The sequence below is a fragment of the Zonotrichia albicollis genome, chromosome 37, assembly GCF_047830755.1.
Source record: "Zonotrichia albicollis isolate bZonAlb1 chromosome 37, bZonAlb1.hap1, whole genome shotgun sequence".
Classification (NCBI taxonomy): domain Eukaryota; kingdom Metazoa; phylum Chordata; class Aves; order Passeriformes; family Passerellidae; genus Zonotrichia; species Zonotrichia albicollis.
The window spans coordinates 571,807-591,831 of NC_133855.1; the positions used below are offsets into that span (position 1 = coordinate 571,807).

At 52.5% G+C, this 20,025-nt stretch overlaps 1 protein-coding gene across 1 annotated transcript; it reads right to left on the minus strand.

The window, feature by feature from the left end:
- Positions 1 to 13,361: 13,361 nt before the first annotated feature.
- Positions 13,362 to 14,285, minus strand: LOC141726617 (olfactory receptor 14J1-like). Its single transcript, XM_074531567.1, has one exon. The coding sequence runs from the start codon at positions 14,283 to 14,285 to the stop codon at positions 13,362 to 13,364; it is 924 nt and encodes a 307-aa protein (XP_074387668.1).
- Positions 14,286 to 20,025: the final 5,740 nt, after the last annotated feature.

The following is a 20,025-nucleotide window of genomic DNA, read 5'->3' on the forward strand; positions in this document are numbered from 1 at the left end:
CTGCTGGCCAGTTTCTGCCAATCACTTGTAATAAAAATAACCTTCAATACTTCTTGTTAGTTTCATTTTGGAGATTCTTTATCTTTGTTTTATATTTTAAATATTTTCTACAAATTGATGCCATTGATTGTGCCAACTTGGTGTTGCCAGTGCTGCTGCTGTGGCCCTGCCCCGCTGCCCTGGTGGCCCTGGTGTTGCTGCAGGGCCTGAGTGCTCTCGGGGCCAGGCACAGCCCTGGGGGTGGCAGTGCCGGGGCTGCAGCAGGGACAGGCCATGGGCACTGCTGGGGCAGCGCTGACGCCTCAGCCCAGGGCCTGGGGGCTCCAGGCTCCTTGCCCAGGCTCTCTCAAGAACACGCCCAGGCCAATGCTCAGCACAGAAAAGCCCCGTGAGCAGCCCCAGGCTGGCCGTGGGCAGGCTGGGGGCAAACAGCATGGCTGGGGCTCTGCAAGGGCCCTGGGGCAGACGGGAAGGAGCAGCAGAGCAGGGGCTGATCCATCCCCAGTGCGCTGCACAGCCCAGGGCAGCGTCCCAGAGCGTCCTCATGGAGCTGCCAACAACATCCCCCCTCTGCAGCCCTGGCCTCTCCCCCAGCTCACACAGGTGCCCCATCCTTGCAGGCACAGACACGGCAGCACTGGCTCAGGAGCCCCTCTTTGCATTGCACAGAGCGGGGGAGCACCCCCATGCTGTTGGTGTGGGGACATGAACCTGAGGGAGCACAAATGCCATCAGCCCCTGGGGCCAGCAAGGGCTGGGGGACACCAGGGAAACCGCTCAGTTTTGTCATGGCCTCTGCAGTCAGCCAGAAAGTTTGCTACCATGAGTTGGGAGTTTCCTGTCCTTCCCCTGCAGACGCTGTTCCAACTGCTCCAAGGGTGGTTCCAGAGAATCACAGAATCAGCAAGGTTGGAAAACACTTTGGAGATCATCAAGTCCAACCTATGCCCTGACAGTGGCTTGTCTCCCTGAGCCTCCTCTTCTCCAGGATAAACAACCCCAGGTCCCGCACCTGCTCCTCACAGGACTTGTGTTCCAGATCCCTCACCAGCCTTGTTGCCCTTCTCTGGACACGCTCCAGCCCCTCCATGGCCTTCCTAAATTGGGGGCCCAGAACTGGACACAGCACTTGAGGTGTGGCCTCACCAGTGCTGAGTGCAGGGGAAGAATCACTGCCCTGCTCCTGCTGGCCACACCATTCCTGATCCAGGCCCGGAGCCATTGGCCTTCTTGCCCACCTGGGCACACTGCTGCCTCATGTCCAGCCTGCTGTCCATCAGTGTCCCCAGGTCCCTTTCTGCCTGGCTGCTGTCCAGCCACTCTGTCCCCAGCCTGTAGCACTGCAGGGGTTGTTGTGGCCAAAATGCAGGACCCAGAACTTGGTCTTGTTCAACCTCACCTTGTTGGATTTGGGCCCTGGATCCAGCCTGTCCAGGGCCCTGTGCAGAGCTCTCCTGCCCTCCAGCACATCCACACTCACACCCAGCTTGGTGTCACTGCAGATTTGCTGATGCTGGACTCAGTCCCCTCATGCAGATCATCATTGCAGACACTGAAATCCACGCTGGCCGGCTCTGATCCCTCGGCCATCCTGTGGGTGCCCTGTGATGGCACTCAAGGTGATCTGTTCCATCACCTTGCCGGGCACCCAGGTCAGGCTGACAGGCCTGGAGTTGCCCAGCTCCTCCTTCCAGCCCTTCTTGGGGATGGGCTCACATTGGCACCTCCAGTCCTCTGGGACCTCCCTGCTGAGCCAGCACTGATGGTCAATGATGGAGAGCAGCTTGGGGAGCTCATCCACAGCTCCCTCATCCCCCTGGGATGGATCCCATCTGCTCCCAGAGACACCTGTGAGCATCTGAGTGGCTCAGCAGGTCCCCAGCTGCTTCCTCCTGGATTACAGGGGCTGTTCTGCTCCCTGTGCTGAACTACCCTCTCAGGAGAACACTTGTCCTGAGGACAACTTCACTTATTCTTGAAAACTGAGGCAAAGAAGGAGTTAAGTACCTCAGCCTTTCCCTCATATTTAGTAACCATATCTCCCGCAATAATGACAAAAGACTGGCTTTGTACCTCCTTTTGCCATTGATGTATTTTTAGAAACCTTTTTATTCTCCTTCACAGAAGTGGCCTGGTTTAGCCTTTAGCTTTCACCTCTCTAATTTTTTTCTGCATGACCTAACAACATCCTTAAACATTTCCTGAGTTACCTGCCTCTCTATACAAAGGTGATGCATCTTCTTTTCTTTCCCCAAGTTCTTGCAAAAGGCCCATCACATTCAGAATGTAACCTGTTGTCTAAAGTACACCTCAGAGGAGGAAAATACAAGAGTCTATAGATTAAAAGAGGGAAAGCAAGCTAGGAAAATAAAAGAAGGAGAGGCAGGGAAGGCTGACAAAAACTGGGACTCCCCTTGACCACTTACCTCCTCCTACCCTTACAGTAGCTCAAATCCTTCCTCCAGTTCCTCTTGCTGTGGACCCAATTCCTCCTCCTCTCCCAGCTCTCATTCCTTTACCACCTCCTTACCCAGTTATACCTCCACCACCTTCCCCTCAGCCCTCTCCTTACTCTCTTTACCCTTCACTACCGTCCCCTTACCTCTGCCATCTCAGGCACCCCTTATTCACCAGCAAGTTCCTGCTCTGCCTCCCCCAGCACAAATGAGAAGCCAAACAACATCTCAGAATCTCATGCCCAAGAGTGAAGTTACCCAGTCAGCCTCCACAGCTGATGTTGTAACACCCGGTCCAAGGAGCCTAAAGTGGAAAAATTGTTCCCCCTCAGAGAAGTTCCCATGGGCGGGGTGGCCAGTGGGATTGGATTTGTAAATGCTCCTTTGATTCTGTCTGAAGTTAGAAACTTAAAGAAACAATTGCAAAATTTACTGGAAGACCTAGTAGGAATAGCAAATCAAATTGATCCATTTTTAGGCCCTAATATTTATATATGGGGAGAATTGAACTCCGTCTTTAACATCCTATTTTCCCCAGAAGAGACTTGATTAATAAGAACTGCAGGAATGAAAATTTGGGAGCAAGAAAACCAGCCCAGGCCCCCAGGTGACCAAAAAATGCCTTCAGTGGAGCCTGACTGGGACCCTAATCAAGAAGAGGGGAGAAGGAACATGAGAGATTACAGGTCCCTGATGACCAGAGGAATGAAAGAATCAGTCCCTAGAGGGAGTAATACCAGGTTAGCGTTTGACAGCAACCAGGAAAAAGATGAGACCCCAGCAACACTGCTTAATAGGCTAAAGCAGAACTTCCAGATTTACTCTAATGTTGACCCAGACAGCCCAGAAGGCCAATCTCGGGTTGCCCGCAGTCAGGGATGACCCTGAGAATCCTTATTTCCCAGACTGGTGTTTTGAAGAAGGAGTCTGAATTCTTCGTCTCTGGTTTCCAAGGTTGTTTATTGTTTCTTATCTATAACATTTTTTCTCTGGCCTGCCAGAAGTCAGACAGAGGCACACTCTCCATCCCTGGGCCGGTGTCTGTTTTATACTATGAACTATGTGTACTTTATTTATCATTATTTTCCAGTACCTAAAGACACACAGCAGGGGACATTCAATCAAAACAAATGCACGTTTTATTGAGTGCCCACAGCAAATGTAACAGAAGGATTAGAAAGGAGATAAAGGACAGAGAGAGAGAGAAAGGAGGGTTGGGTGGGGAGAACAGCTACCAACAGAGAGATGAAATCCTTGTGGTCGGGCCAATAGATCTGTCTGGTCACATCAGGGAGAGTCTCAAAGTCTTTGGTTAACGCAGGGCTGCTGTATAATCCACCGCCGGGAGGGGAGCTGGACGGCACATGGAGGGCACAGTGGAGAATCAATCCATTGGGAACAGGAACAGACAGTCCAGTTCTCAACAGCACAAACCGGTGCCAGCAGTGAGAGGGGCCCGTTGTTTCAGGACTGGTTCCTATGGGAAACCTCCCGCTTCCTATGGCAGACATCCCGCTCCAGTCAGGCCAGCACCCCTGGGTTAGAATTTTAAAGGTCTCATCTCAGTCCTTGGGGAGGACTTCAATCTCTGTCCTTGCTGGCGGTTGTGAGGCTGATGAGGGATCTATGGACTGTCTCTTACAGAATGACATCCCAAAGCATAAATAATTTATGCATTTTCCTGGAAAAAAAAAGTAATGAGTTAATAAATGACAATTATTTGTTCTAATTTATTTATAAAACTGTTATTCTATATTTGTATTACCAAATTTTAATATTTATTTTTTAAAATCTATGCATTTTTAGCAAGCAAAAAATTTATTGGTCATTGGTTTTAAGTAACACAGTTCCCTTCATTAATTCATTGACCAGTGTGGCTATTGATGTCTCCTCCTTAATGCTAATTGGTCCTACTTTAAATTCTTTTGTCATCATTTTTATCATTATCACAGTCAGGGTAAAAGGGGCCACTTTGGGATCCATGGAGACATTTCTGGGGCCCATTTGGGGCAGTTTTGGGTCTGGGGAGGGAATGCAGAGAGAACTTGAAGGTCTGGGGGACATTCGTGGGAGCTGGGTGGGCACCTGGAGGGGCACTCGGGGATTCTGAGGAACAGTTCGGGGTCAAGGGCAGCACTTGGGTGGTCCGGGGGGGCCCTTGGAGATCAGGGAGGGGAATTTGGGGCCCTTCGGAGTCCGGGCGGTCCCTTGGGGGGGGTCGAACGGGGCTCTCGGGGCGCGGGGGGTGCTGGGAACTGTAGGCGCGGCTATCACACGGTTAAACGGGGCCGCGGAGCATCGCGGGAGTTCGAGGCGTAGCTGCAATGGCTCTCGGTGGGGCGCGGGGCTCGACGGGAGATGAAGTCCCGTCTGGAATATCGCCTGACGTGCGCCGCGGAGCATGATTGGAGCTGTAGTCCCGGAAGTGGCTCGAACACGATGTTTGGGGGTCAGAGAAGGCACTTGGGGGACACTTTTGCGTCCGAGCCGCGACTTGAGGCGCTCGGGGAAACGTAAACGGTTCGGGAGCCCTTGGGAGGAGGTCTGGGAGCTCTAACACGGCAGGAGTTTTAGGCGCGGGACTGTGTTCTGAGGGGCTCTGGGGCCGCGGGGGATGAGAGGAGATGAATTCCCAGAAGTGGCTGTACCGGGCATCTGTGGGGTTGGAAGCACTCAGGGGATTTGGGGACGCTTTTGGGGGGTTCCCGAATGGGCTTTAAGGGGGCACTGAGGGATCCTGGAGTGTGTGGGGGACACTTATGGGACAGATGGGGACGGATCCCGGGGTTCTTTGGAGCGCAGGGCATTACGGCAGTTGTAGTCCCGGCTCCAATGTGGCTGTATCCAGCCGCGGGGCATGATGGGAGATGTAGGCAATAGGAAATATGGCGCCCATCTAGGAACCGCACCCAGACCCAGAGTCCAGATGCTGATTGGCTGGAACTGCTGATGGGCGGGAGCCTCGGCAAATGGGATGCGCTGTAGGTGGGAACAGCCAAATCACCCTCCTTCAGGCCTTTCCACTACAGCCCAGTTCATTCCCAGTACAGACCAGTATAACCCCTGTAAAGTCCATTTCATCCCAAGTAGAACCCAGTACAACCCCAGTGCCCCTCCAGTTCCTCCCAGTGCAGCACAATCTATCCCAACACACCCGAGTTCACTCCCAGTCGTTTCCACTTCCTCCCATTGTCATCCACAGGACGTCCCATTGTCCCCCGGTCTTCCCTGCAATATCCTCGGTGTCCCCAGTTTCTCCCAGTATCCCCCAGTGTCACTCTCAGTATGCCCCAGTGTCTCCCACAGCGTTCCCAGTGTTCCCCAGTATGTCCCAGTCCTCCCCAGTGTTTCCAAGGACAGTTTAATTTCTCTCGGTGGCCGTGGCAGCCAAACCCAGCAGTGGGGTCAGTGCAGTGCCCATGGCCACAGCCCCTTGCAGTGGCCCAGTGCAGCTTGGGCTGATGATCCACCCTCACAGCTGGCCCAGGGCAGCTCTGCAGTGGCTTTGGTGGCACCTGGGGCTGGCACACACCTGAGCAGTGTGTCTGTTTGCAGTGGGGAAACTCAGGAGTTTTTGATTGCTTCAAAAAACCCAAAAATGGAAAACCCCTCTTAGGCTGAGTGCAGCCAGCTCTGCAAGGACAGCAGGGCCCAGGGGAGTGAGGACAGACAGGATGGGGCTGGGCAATGTGGAGCAAGGTTGTCCATGCTTGGTCAGAACTCAAGGCACAGCTTCTGTGAGCAGGCCAAAGCTGCTGAGGAAAGACCCTGGGTCAATATCAATCACAGAATGCTGCAATCACCTCTGCTGTAAAGAGAAATAAAATAAAATACATCCTTTAAAATAGGAATGTGTATTTCTTATAAGGTCCTTGAAATCTTTCTCCATAACTGTGCCAGGAAAACTTTAATGATTCTCTCAGGGCTTAGGTGTTGTTTACATCAGAGTCAGTCCCTGAGAGTGTCTTCAATCAAGTTCTCAAGAACTCAAAGTTAAATTGAAACTCCAAATTTTCTTAAAGTTTTAATGGGTCCCACTGAGGAACACGAATGAGAAGGTGTCCCCAGGTTCCAGTTAGAGCAGAACACTGGAGGCAGTGATGACAGCTGGGGACAAAGAAGGCCAAGGTGTCTCTGGTGCAGAGCAAAGCTGGATGTTTTTGAGGAATGCAAAGGGCCAAGGCCTGAGCCCCAGCCCCTGGCCAGGCAGATGCTGTCCCTCCCTCCTTGCTCAGGGCTCTTGCCGGGATGGGCACTGGCATGTGGGGATGTGCAATGGCAAGGGCAGGAGCATGGGGCGGCCCCTGCCAGGCTGCTGAGCAGGGACAAGGAGGCAATGAGGCCCCAGGCCTGCAAGGGTCACTTGTCTCCTGCTCCTGCCTCAGGCCCAGGCCCAGCAGCCATGGCCAAAGTGCTGCCCAAGTTGGCTCTGGCAGGGCTGTCTTGCAGCTGCTGCACATGCCTGTGCCCTGTGCAGCCCAGGCTGTGCTACGCTGTCCCTGCCCTGCGCCTCTGTCCCTGCAGGCTGTCGGCATCCCCCAGCTGCCCCACCTGGCTGGGCCCTTCCTTTGCTGACAGCTCTGCCTCCTGCCTGCCTCTGCCTGCCCACACAAAGCCTGGGGCTGATACCAAAAGGGTTCATTCCATGTTTACACTGCCTGTGAACTTTCAGCACAGGAACAAGGCATGCAGGGGCTGCTCCCCCAGCAAGGATGGATGGAAGAGAAGAAATAGACATCTGGCTCAAGGGTGCAGGGATAGAGGAAACAAGGAGTGAATGTGGGAACTTGAGGTGGATTTTATGGAAATGGGTAAATTGTAATTCGCATTTAGTGTCTGTATATAAGCAAGGCACTGGTAGAATTACATGTCCAATTAACGTTGGGAACTTTCCCATGTTGGACCTCAGGCCTGAAGAAATGATGCTCTCATAAACAGCAAATGAGTGTTAAGGAGCCTTTTTCTGATATTTTGGACATTTGGTGACAGCAGAGGCTGACAGATCCAAGGGCCTAGCTCTGACACTGTGGAACCCCATGGAACAAAGGGTCCGTTGTGATGCATTGGAGCCCCATGGAACCTAATGTCCATTGTATCAGCACAAGGCCTCATGGAACCAAGGAGAGCATTGCTGACAGTGTGGAAGCTCATGGAGCCATGGGCTCATTGTGACAGTGTGGGGCTGCATGGAACCAATGGTCCATTGGGACAGTGCAGGACCTTCTGGATCAAGGGGATCATTTTATGCTATGGAACCCCATGGAACAAAGCGTCCATGGTTATGCAGTGGAACCCAATGGAACCAAAAGTCCATTGGGACCCAGCAAGGCCTCCTGGAACCAAGGGTCTGTTGTGGCTCCGTGGGGGTTCCCAGAACAAAGGAGACCATTTGGACACTGTGGGACCTCATGGAACCACCTGGTACTGTGACACAGCAGGGCCACATGGAGCCAAGGGGCCACTGAGACACTGACGAACCTCATGGAACCAAAGGTTCCTTGTTACATTGCGGGGCCCAGTGGAACCACTGGGATCATGGTGACACCGTGATGCTCCATGGAACCAAGGGGCCATTCTGATTCTGCTTTGCCTCATGGAGCCAAGGAGCCACCATGACACCTCTGGGCCTCATGGAATCAAGGGGACCACAGTGACACTGTGGGGCTCCATGGGACAAAGGGGCCATTCTGACACTATGGAACCAAGGAGACCATTGCTCTGCTATGGCACATCATGGAACCAAGGGGGCCACAGTGACACTGTGGGGCTCCATGGGACAAAGGGGCCATTCTGACACTATGGAACCAAGGAGACCATTGCTCTGCTATGGCACATCATGGAACCGAGGGGGCCATTGAGCCACAGCAAAGCCTCATGGAACCATGGAGATCATTATGACACATAGGACCTGAAGGTACCAAAGGGCATTGTGACACAGCAAGGCCTCATGGAACCAAGGGCACAATAGTGACACTGTGGGGTGCTGAGTGACCAATGGGGCATTCTTGCAGTGCAGAACCAAGCCGACCACTGTGTCACTGTGATGCATCATGGAAACAAAAGTCCATTTTGACACAGTATGGCTGCATGAAACCATGGAGGCCATTTTTACACTTTGAAGCCTTGTGAAACCAAAGAGCCATTGTGGCACTTTATGTCCCTATAGAACCAAGGAGTCCATTGTGACACTATGAGACCCTGTTGGGCAATTGTGGCTCTGTGTGGCACCATGGAACCAAGGGACCATTGTGACACTACAGGAACTAAGGATGTGACATCCCCATGGAACTAAGGATTCATGGAACAATGTGGGAGTCATGGAATCAGAGGTCCATTGTGACTTTGCAGGGCCTCATGGAACTAAGGGGAGGGACAATTCTGACACTGTGGGGCCCAATGGAAGCAAGGGGCCAGTGTGACACAGCTGGGCCTCATGCAGCCAAGGGCCACTGGGATCCTGAGGACCCCAAAAGAACCAAGGGGCCATTCTGACACTCTGCAGCTGTGGAGACCCTGAGAGGCATTCCCCAGGTTAGGGAGACACAAGAAGCTTCCCTCAAAAGCTGTTTGACCCCATTGGCTCCTTCCTCTTGTTCTCTGTCCCTCAGCCACTCCCTCCCTATTCCCCCATTGGCCCCATCTTTGTACTGCCCTCATGGCACTGATCAGCTCCTTCCTCTCGAGATACAGGAACCTGGACTCCTCTCAGGAGTCCTGCCTTGTGACCCTGAACATCTCACCACACGGCTGAATTAAACATCTGTGGGTACTATGCAAAGGCCCTTTTTACTTCCGTACCCTGGGCTTTATTAGCAGCTATTCCACTTGCAACAATGGCCCATTATGGCAGTGTGGATCCAAGGACATCATGGTGACACTGTGGGACCTCAGGGATCCAGGGGGCCATTGTGACACTGAAGAACTTCATGGAACCCAGGGTCCATTGTGACACTCCAGGACCTCATTGAACCAGGCAGACCATTGTGACACCACAGAACCTCATAGCACTGAGGGTTTATTGTGACACAGCAGGGGCCATGGAGCCAATTGTCCATTGTGACAATGTGGATCTGAGGAGACCATAGTGACAGCATGGAAGCTTATGGAACCATGCGTCCATTGTGACAAAACAAGGCCTCATGGAACCAATGAGACCATTGTGACATCATGGAACCTCGTGGAACCAAGGGTCCATTGTTACAGTCCAGAACCAAGCAGACCATTGTGACAGTACAGAACCTCACATAACCAAGATTCCATTGTTATGCAGTGGGGCTTCATGGAACGAAGGAAGCATTGTGACACAGCAGGACCTCTTAGAACTAATGGTCCATGGACATACTGCGGATCCAAGGAGACCATGGTGAGCTGTGGAAGCTCTTGGAACAATGGGGCCATTGTGACGCTGGGAAACATCTTGGAATCAAAGCAACCATGTTACACTATGGAACCTCGTGGAACAAAAGCACTTATTGTGACACTGTGTGGCCTCATGGGAACAAAGGACATGGTTGATTGGACAGAAGCCCCTGGAAAATAGGGAACATTGTGACACTGCAGAGCCTCATGGAACCAAGGAAACCATGGGGACACTGAGGAACCTTATGGAACCAAGCAGCCATTTTGACACTACGGAACCAAGGAGACCATTGTGACATCATGGAACCTCGTAGAACCAAGGGTCCATTGTTACAGTCCAGAACCAAGGAGACCATTGTGACAGTACAGAACCTCATAGAACTGAGGGGCCATTGTCATACAGCCAGGCCTTGTGGAACCAAGGGGCTGTTGTGACACACCAAGGCCTCGTGGAACGAAGGAGAGCATTGTGCAGTGCAGAACCAAGAAGGCCATTTTGACAGTACGGAACCCAATGGAATCAATGGCCCATTGTTCTACAGTAGGGCCTCATGGAACCAAGGGGCCATTGTGAAACTGTGGGGCATAATGGAGTCAAGGTCACCACTGATACTGAAATCTGATGCATAGAAACTTCTGAACAGAGTTTGGAGTATTTGAAAGCAGGTATTCTTTATTACAGCATGGTGGTCACTTGGGCCATCCTTCCTCCATGGGAGTGCACTGAGCATCAAATGAACAGAGTTTTTATCAGACACACTGATTATGTTTCCATTAGCTATCCCCACTTCCTGAGTTTATTTGACATAGTTGCACACCTTATCATAAATCCTTTCATGGTTCTTTGAGTTTTGTCTTCAACATCCAGTGCCCTTTTTAGGTGGCTGTTCCTTGACCCCCCCTTTTGAGTAAAGGCAATATTATTGTTGTGCATAACTTCTGTTTTGTCAGCCTTGCAGAGCTGAGCTGGCATCCTGCTTGTATTGTGTGTGACTTCTGTTTACCAGAGGTACATCCTCAATCAGTTTCTCCAAGGCTGTCCTGTTCTACTGTCCTTGACAAGAGTAAATGTTGTTCTGTTCTCCTGTCCTTGTTTTAGTGCTCACCCCCCATGAGGCATCTGCAAGCCCTCCAACCTATGGGCCTGGGGTGGGTAAGTGTTCCTGGGGAACAGGAATGCGACAGCTGGGCTGGACTGACCCAAGGGATGTTCCACTCCATGTCACACCATGATCAGCAATCATCTGAGAGAAGCAGAAGGGCAAGGGGTGTAGCAGATAAATTTCTTTTTTAAGACATTTTTCTTTCAAAACGGCACCTACACCTACAGAATCCTCTCCTGCCGCAAGGTGGTTGAACATTTTCTGTTGTTAAGAGTTTTCCTGTGGATTTGCATTTCTTCTGTTTGTGGTCTTTTCTTTTTGTGGTTGGTTTGTTTGTGGAGTTTTTGTGTTGTTGTGGGTGGGTCTTGTTCTGGTTTTTTTTTTTTTTTTTTTAATTTGGTTCTTTTAAATTTTGTTTGGGTTTGGGTTTTTCCCTATTGAACTGCCTTTTTTCTGACGCGTAAGTTTTTTCTGCCCTTTCTTGTGCCTTGCTTGGCGCCTGATGCCAAGATAAATTTACCCCACTCAGTCATCCTGCCCAATTACATTTTGCAGTCACCATTAAGTAGATGAGTTCAGGCACAGACTCCCTGCAATTTGGCAGCATCCACAAAGGAATTGAAAATACATTTCATGCCATTTTAGACATGATAGAAATACTCCACAGTGGTGGCCAAGGGCTGGTCACTGAGGGATGTCACCAGGGCGTGGCTGCCAAGAGGACTGTGTACCATGGATGACATCTGACCCTCATTGTTCAGCCAAATTCCCACCCAGCCCATGTTCCACTCCTTCAGCCCAGCTCTCTCCAGTCTGGCTCTGAGGAGACCCCAGCAGACCTTGTCCCAGGCCTGGCTGAAGTCTGGGCACACAACATCCCCTTCTTTTCCCTCCCACGTGGGCTCTGCAGTCCCTGCCCTGTCCTGCCAGTGCCTGGAATGGCTGCAGGAGGATTTGCCACATCCCCTGCCCTGCTGAGCCTGAGCAGGCTGTGACTCTCACAGTCCCCTCCCTGCCTTGTTTGCAGACTGGTTCCATGTCTGCCCTTCCCAAGTGCCCAGGACCCTGTGGGATGGCTCTGGCCTTTCCAAGGGGTTTGGGAGAAGTCCCACAGTGACACTGCCCAGCCTTCCCAGCAGCCCTGACACCAAAGGCCTTTTCCACCTCCCTCAGTTCCAGGTCAGTGCCCAGAACACAGCACAGCCCTGTCCAGGTCCCTGGGCTGGTTCAGAAGGGAGGCAGCTCTGATTTCTCCCCAGACCCTCACTCTGTCCAATGTCTCTTTGTGCAGTCCATGGCTGCCCTGAGCATTTTTTCCTGGAGCCTCCCTGCCTGGGATATTTCTCTCTATGCAGTCCTAACCACAACCCAGCAAAGAATTCAGGTGTTTTCCCAGAGGACGTTACTCTCAGAGTGAAGTGGCCTCAAGGCACTGTTTGTGCCACTGGAATTGTGCCACCCCTGGGTGCTGCTGATGGTGTTTGTGCTCACTGGGGTTCATCTCCACACACACACACAATGCACTGCTGAGATTTCCTCAGCACAGAGCAAACATGGCCTGCTGGCCTGGTCACTTGGTGTCCCTTCGTGCAGGGACAAACAACCTCGTGCAGGTGGGGAGAGGCCAGTGCTGGCAATGGTGGTTGCAGGGGCTGGTGTGGGACAATTGCTCTGGGGCACCTTCCCAGGCTGCCCCAGAACAAAGACACAGCCCAGGCCCTGCTCTGCTGCTGTCTCAGGTCCATGCCAGGAGCTCTGGCTGTGCCAGGACACTGCTGTGAGCCCCCCCTGCACACTCCCCCCCTGCCCCAGGCACTGGGCTGTGCTGTGCCAGGGCATTCCTGGAGCACATTGCTGACAGAGCTCTGGAGGGGAGCAAAGCCTCCCTGCCCTGCCCTCAGGAGATGCCCTTTGCTGCTGGAGCTGCTGTGCTGGAGCCCAGCTGTGTCCCAGCAGTGCCCATGGCCTGGCCCTGCCTGTGGCCACAGCAGGGACACGCAGCAGGAGAGTGACCAAGCTGCCAGAGCACTCCAGCCTTACAGCCACAGCAGGGCTGGCAAGGACAGGGTGCAGTTGGGCAGAGCAGCTCCGAAAGGACCAATCCCTGCTGCTCCCTGGCCGTGCTGCTCTGCTGGGACTCTTTTCCCCTTCTTCCCCCTAACTTCACACAGGGCACAGAGTTGGAATTCCAGATGAAACACGCACTGCAAGGAAGTGTCTTTTCTTCAAATGTAGTGATAGCCCAATCCCTGGTTTACAGAGCTTGTGGGTCAAATTCAAGAGAAAGACAGTGAATTAGATGGTGATTAAATAACTTCATCAAGTAAACCATTATGACTAAAAACCCCACTGACCCCTACCAAAGACTCAGGAAGGCCCGTTGGGCCTGTCATGAGTTCCATTCCAAAAGCTATGCAAAAGAAAACAGGCAATGTTCTGCTTCTCAAAAGCAGCTAGTCATCATTTTCCTCAGGGCATCCTTGAGCTTCTGGTTTCTCAGGCTGTAGATGAGGGGATTCAGGGCTGGAGGCACCACCGAGTACAGAACTGACACTGCCAGATCCAGGGATTGGGAGGAGGTGGAGGGGGGCTTCAGGTAGGCAAAAAATGAGGTGCTGACAAACAGGGAGATCACGGTGAGGTGAGGGAGGCAGGTGGAAAAGGCTTTGTGCCGTCCCTGCTCAGAGGGGATCCTCAGTACGGCCCTGAAGATCTGCACATAGGAGAAAACAATGAACACAAAACAACCAAATGCTAAGAAGGTAGTGAAAACAGAAACTCCAAGTTTCCTGAGGAAGGATTTTGAGCAGGAGAGCTTGAGGAGCTGTGGGATTTCACAGAAGAACTGGCCCAGGGCATTGCCATGGCACAGGGGCAGGGAAAATGTATTGGCCGTGTGCAGCAGAGCATTGAGAAAGGCACTGCCCCAGGCAGCTGCTGCCATGTGGGCACAAGCTCTGCTGCCCAGGAGGGTCCCGTAGTGCAGGGGTTTGCAGATGGACACGTAGCGGTCGTAGCACATGACGGTCAAGAGAAAATACTCTGCTGAAATGAAGAAGAGAAAGAAAAAGAGCTGTGCAGCACATCCGGAGTAGGAGATGGTCCTGGTGTCCCAGAGGGAATTGTGCATGGCTTTGGGGACAGTGGTGCAGATGGAGCCCAGGTCGCTGAGGGCCAGGTTGAGCAGGAAGAAGAACATGGGCATGTGCAGGTGGTGGCCACAGGCTACGGCGCTGATGATGAGGCCGTTGCCCAGGAGGGCAGCCAGGGAGATGCCCAGCAAGAGGCAGAAGTGCAGGAGCTGCAGCTGCCGCATGTCTGCCAATGCCAGCAGGAGGAAGTGCCTGATGGAGATGCTGTTGGACATTTGGTGCCTTTGGGTACAGGTATTTATACAGCATTAACACCTGCCTGGGAAGGAAATGGCAGTGCCAGATTGGACATTTCTTCACTCTGGGGATCGTGGACTGTTGAAAGAAGACTTGAATAGCTGGAGCAAGTCTTTAAGTCTATCCTGTGTATTTTTGTTGGAATTCCCTTCAAAATTAATTCTCTTCCTGAGAGGGAACTTTGCTAAACTTTATTTGAGTTGGGATTTGTGTGCTGAGTTTTTGCCTCATCTTCAGCACAGCTCTCAGCCTGAACACTCTGGAGCCCAGAAGAAAAACGGGGCTCCCTGTGCCCCAGTGCAGTCAGCGCTAGTCGCCACAAAGATGCCCTTTGTTCATTTCACCTCTTTTGATTTAAGTGTGATCACACCTAAAACTTTCTTGAAAACAAAGTGGACTTTGTGAATTCTCCAGTTTAAAGATAATTTTCTCCAAACTCTTCTCTCTTTCCCAATGCAGCTGGACAGGGAGGGATACCAAGGGTTGTGTCTGGCTCTCTGCTGCCTGCAGTTGTGCCTATTGGGAGCTGTTTCTCTCTATCCCAGCCCTGTCCCTGCCAGTGCTGCCCGAGCCCAGCCCAGCCCTGGGGGCTCAGCTCTGCCCTGCAGACCCCTCCCAGCACAGGGCACTGCCCAGGGGCATCTCCCTGGCAGCAGAGCCTTAAGGTCAGGCCAGACAAACAGAGATGCTGCAAGCCAAGGTGCTGCTGCTGCTGTCTGTATGGAGAGGAGGATGAGGAGGCACTTTCTGAGGGAGATCTGAGGCCCATCTGCTGATGCCCAGGGTGACAGTGCAGGAGTGTCAGTGACACAGCCAAAGCTGACAGCCCCTTTCCCTTCTCTTTAGGAGAAAGCTGAGAGCAGCCCTGGCCATGCAGCACCATCTCCACAGCAGGAGGAATCTGCTCTGATGGGGGTGGCTCCTTCCACCTCCAACTTCTCCCCTGCCGCGTCCATGGGGAGCTGCCAGGCAGGCTGAGAGCTGCCCCTGGCAGGTGGCACATGCCCTGGGCTGGCCAAGAGCCCTGAGGGCTGCAGGAGCTGCTCTGCAGGACAGCCCTGGGCAGCCCTGGCTGCAGCCCCAGCTTCACCCCCTGCAGCCGTCCTTGGCAGCAGGAGCCGTCCTGCACTGTCCCTCTGACCGTGCCCAGGGCAGCCCCGCTCTGCAGCACATCCTCCTCCTCCTCCTGTGCCAGAGAGAAACTGGGAGAGTCCTCCTGACACATCCCCCAGGCTGTGGGCTGAGCTGGCTTCAGGAGATCCCTCCAGGAGCACAGGGAACATTGCCCTGCACCGACACACTCACCAGGCACAGGGCTGTCAAGATGTTTCCCCAAGTGAAGTCTCAGCTCAATGTCTTCCCAATCCTGATTGCCTTCAGCCTGTCTCTGCCTGGCTCCTGTCCCCTCAGTGCCTGCAGGCAGAGCCCTCAGGCCTGCTGGGCTGGGAGAGGAGCTGGTGCTGGGAAGAGCTGTTCCTTTAAAGCTCAGCAGCACAGACACAGCACAAGGACTTTAATGAGCCTCTTGGGGATTTGGTGTTGTTCAAATCAGGCTCAGTCCCTAAGAGAGTCTTTAAAAAACTTCTGAAGAACTCAAAATTAAATTGAAACTCTGAACTTTCTTGAAGTTTTAATGGGTTCCACTGAGGGACATGACTGAGAAAGTGTCCCTAGGTTCCAGTTAGAGCAGAACACTGGAGGCAGGGATGACAGCTGGGGACAAACAAGGCAAAGGTGTCTCTGGTGCAGAGCAAAGCTGGATGTGTTTGAGGAATGCCAAGGGCCAAGGCCTGAGCCCCAGCCCCTGGCCAGGCAGATGCTGTCCCTCCCTCCTTGCTCACGGCTCTTGCCGGGATGGGCACTGGCATGTGGGGTTGTGCAATGGCAAGGGCAGGAGCATGGGGCGGCCCCTGCCAGGCTGCTGAGCAGGGACAAGGAGGCAATGAGGCCCCAGGCCTGCAAGGGTCACTTGTCTCCTGCTCCTGCCTCAGGCCCAGGCCCAGCAGCCATGGCCAAAGTGCTGCCCAAGTTGGCTCTGGCAGGGCTGTCTTGCAGCTGCTGCACATGCCTGTGCCCTGTGCAGCCCAGGCTGTGCTACGGTGTCCCTGCCCTGCGCCTCTGTCCCTGCAGGCTGTCGGCATTCCCCGGCTGTCCCACCTGGCTGGGCCCTTCCTTTGCTGACAGCTCTGCCTCCTGCCTGCCTCTTCCTGCCCACACAAAGCTTTGGCATGACCCAGAGTCCTTCTGGGGGATGTTCTGCACCATAGCCCTTCCCTGGGAGGAAAATTCCTTTCTCTTCGTGTTCTGTCTGGGCCTCCCAAGCTGCATTTGTGGTAAAATTTCTCTATCTGGCTCTTTCCCACTATGGAGAAAAGCTCCACCATTTCTGACTCCCACTTTTTAGCCCTGCCAGGCCTCTCCTGTTCGTTCCTCAGTGTCTTCACAACACAGACCAGGAACAGCAGCCTCCATATATGGGTTGTCCTCTCTAGGCCTGCAAACCCCAGCCTGGGAGATCTTTGAGCCATCTCCAAGGTGCTTTCAGATGAAAACATTCTGCTCATAGTGTTAGAATATATCACAAGTGCCCAAGGCCAGGCTGAGGTGTCTTTCAATGGCAAGATTATGTCTGGGAGCAATCCTGGGATAGATGGAATTTTGTCAGCTAAATTCCAGTTTTTGCCATGGCCCCTGGACAAGGCCATTTTTTTTCCATAGGAAGGAAGGCACAGAGCCCTGTTGCTTCTGAGGTAGATGAGATGTGAACACCAGAGGCCAATGCCAGGCAGAGGTGGCAGGTTTTTTTCTGCGTACCTTTCCCTTGTCTACAGGAAATTTTTCAGGGGGGAGTACCAATTTTGTCCTTTGGTGTCTGAATAGAGAGACAGTTCTTTGCATAGGAAGGAAAGCATGGAGCCTCAGTGATTCAGGAGCTGATAAGAGGCAGCCCTCAACATTCCAAGATCAGCTGGACCTGTCAGGTGGCCCCTGAGAGGCCAAACCAGCCAGACCTGTTCCATGTCCCCTTGGTTCCACGAGGCTCTGCAGTGTCACAATGTTCTCCTTGCTTCTGCAGTGTCACAATGGCCCCGTGCTTCCATGAGGCCCTGCAGGGTCACAGTGGCCCTTTGTTTCCCCGGGGCCCCACAGTGTCACAATGCTCTCCATGATTCCATGGGGCCTTGCAATTCCACAATGCTCTCCATGGATCCACAGTGCCCTGCAGGATCACATCGGCCCTTTGGTTCCATGAATTCCCACAGTGGCACAATGGTCTCCACAGGAAGCAAGCAACTGAGTCCCAGTGTTGCAAGGGCAAATGAGAGGCAGTCACCAAAGGCCAAGGCCAGCCAGACTTGACTGTGTTGGCAGAGTTTTTCTGGGAGAAATCCCCGGATATACAGAATTTAAGAGGTAGGATCCAATCTTTGGACATGGACAACTGGACAAGAAGGATGATTCTTTTTCATGGGAAGGAAATAATGGAACGCCATTGTTTTAGGGGCAGAAGCAGAGGCTGTCTGAGCCACAGGCCAGACACACCTGTTTGTCCTGGCAGCTTTTGTCACAGAGGAATCCTTGTATATACAGAATCTTGTGGGGCTGAATCTCAATTTTGACCATGGACACCATGACAAGAATATCAGTTCCTTTCCATTGGAAGGAAAGCAGCAAGCCCCAGTGTTTCAAAAGCAGGTGAGAGGCAGCTCCCAAGAGGCCAAGGGCAGCCAGACCTGTCTGTCCTGGCAGCTTTCACTTGAGAACAGTCCTTGGATGGACGGAGTTTAGGAGATGGAGTCCCAGTTTCGACTGTGGGCACCTGCTTGAAATGGATGGTTTTTCTATAGGAAAAAAAAGCATGAACTTCAAGTGTTTTGGTAGAAGATGAAAGGTGGCCACCATAGGCCCAGCCAGCCAAACCTTTCTCTCTTGGCATCTTTCATTTTGGGGAAATCCTTGGATGTAGGGAATTTTGGAGGTGGAATCTCAGTTTTGGCTGTGGAAATCGTGCTTTTTTTCCTAAAGAAAGGAAAGCACATGGTCCCAGTGTTTCAAAGGCAGATGAGAGGTGGCCTGTGGGTGGCCAAGCCAGCCGGATCTGTCAGTCCTGGCAGATTCATCTGGGAACAAACTTTGCGTATATGAAAATCTGGAGGAGGAATCCTGATTTTGGCCATGGACACCTGGAGAACAAGGACAGTACTGTCCACAGGACAGAGAGCCCAGAGCCCCAGTGCTCCAGGGGCTGATGAGCTGCAGCCCTCGACATGCCAGGGTCAGCTGGAGCTGTCAGGTGGCCCCCAGGTGTCCCAGCCAGCCAGGCCTTGATGCCTTGAGAGGCTGCCTAGAACAGAGGCTGGACAGTGTTACAGGAATAAAGTAGGGATTTATTAAAAGGCCTTCAAAGGATACACCTGGGGCAGTATGAGAGCCCGGCTGAGGGTACACCCAGGATGGAGAATGGGTCACACATTTTCACACCTTTATAAGCTTTCGTCCATTTCCATTTTGGGGTTAATTATGCAATTACAGCTTCAGTTTGTGAAGACCCATCCTCCCAGTCTGCTCTGCTCAATTCACTGTTTGCACTTTTTGGGGCCTGAAACAGCAACAGTGTCCTTGGCCCTCCTAGGTTTTTAGATTTCCTACTCCAGTTATGGAGAAATATATCAAAGAGCTTCTAAAAAAATGCACTCCTACTTTAAAGGGTGTATTTCATTACTGCTCTCTTTGGAGCAGAGACAATTGCAGCATTCTGTGATTGATATTGACCCAGGGTTTCTCCTCAGCAGCTCTGGCCTGCTCACAGAAGCTGTGCCTTGAGCTCTGACCCAGCGTGGACAACCTTGCTCCACATTGCCAAGCCCCATCCTGTCTGTCCTCACTCCCCTGGGACCTGCTGTGCTTGGACAGCTGGCTGCACTCAGCCTAAGAGGGGTTTTCCCTTTTTGTATTTTTTGACGCAATCTAAAACTGCTGTGTTTCCCCACTGAAAACAGACACACTCCTCAAGTATGTGCCAAGACCAAGCTGTCACCAATAATGTTCCCCTCACCCAAGGCAGAACTGTGCAGAAAATGTTTTAGACCTTTCCACTCCATGGTTCCATGAGGCCTTGCTCTGTGGCAATGGACTTTTGGTTCCACGAGGTTCTGGACTCAACAGTGGTAGCCTTAGTTCCAAGTGTCACCATGGCTCTTTGGTTCCACAGGTCCCCACTGTGTCACAATGGGCTCCATGATTCCATAATTAATGCAAAAGCTTTGCATAAACAATGAGCAACACCATGGTCTCCTTGGATCCGCATTGTCGCCATGAACAATGGGTTCCATGAGATCCCAAACTGTCCCAATGGATATTTGGCTCCATGTGGCCCCTCTGTGTCACAAAGGACCCTTGGTTCCATCAGGCCCCACAGTGTCACAGGGGTTTCCTTGGTTCCATCTGCCCCAAAATGTCACAGGGTTTTCCCTTTTCCTGCTGCAACCCACAGCAAACCCCAGTCTGGCAAGAAGGAGCAAAGGGTGACATTTGGAGTGATGGATTTTGCCTTCCCAAGTCACAGTGGTGTGGCATGGGGCCCTGCTGTCCTGTAGATGGATGAACACCAGCCTGCCCATGGCAGGGGGTAAGAGACAACAGCCTCTGTCCATGGAACTGCAACAGCAGAGAGGTCAGGAGACCTGGGTTTAAAAGATTCTCACCAGCACAGGAAAC

What these genes read in the sequence shown, in the direction of transcription:
- LOC141726617 (XM_074531567.1), bottom strand. Translation starts at nt 14,285, where the DNA reads ATGTCCAACAGCATCTCCATCAGGCACTTCCTCCTGCTGGCATTGGCA.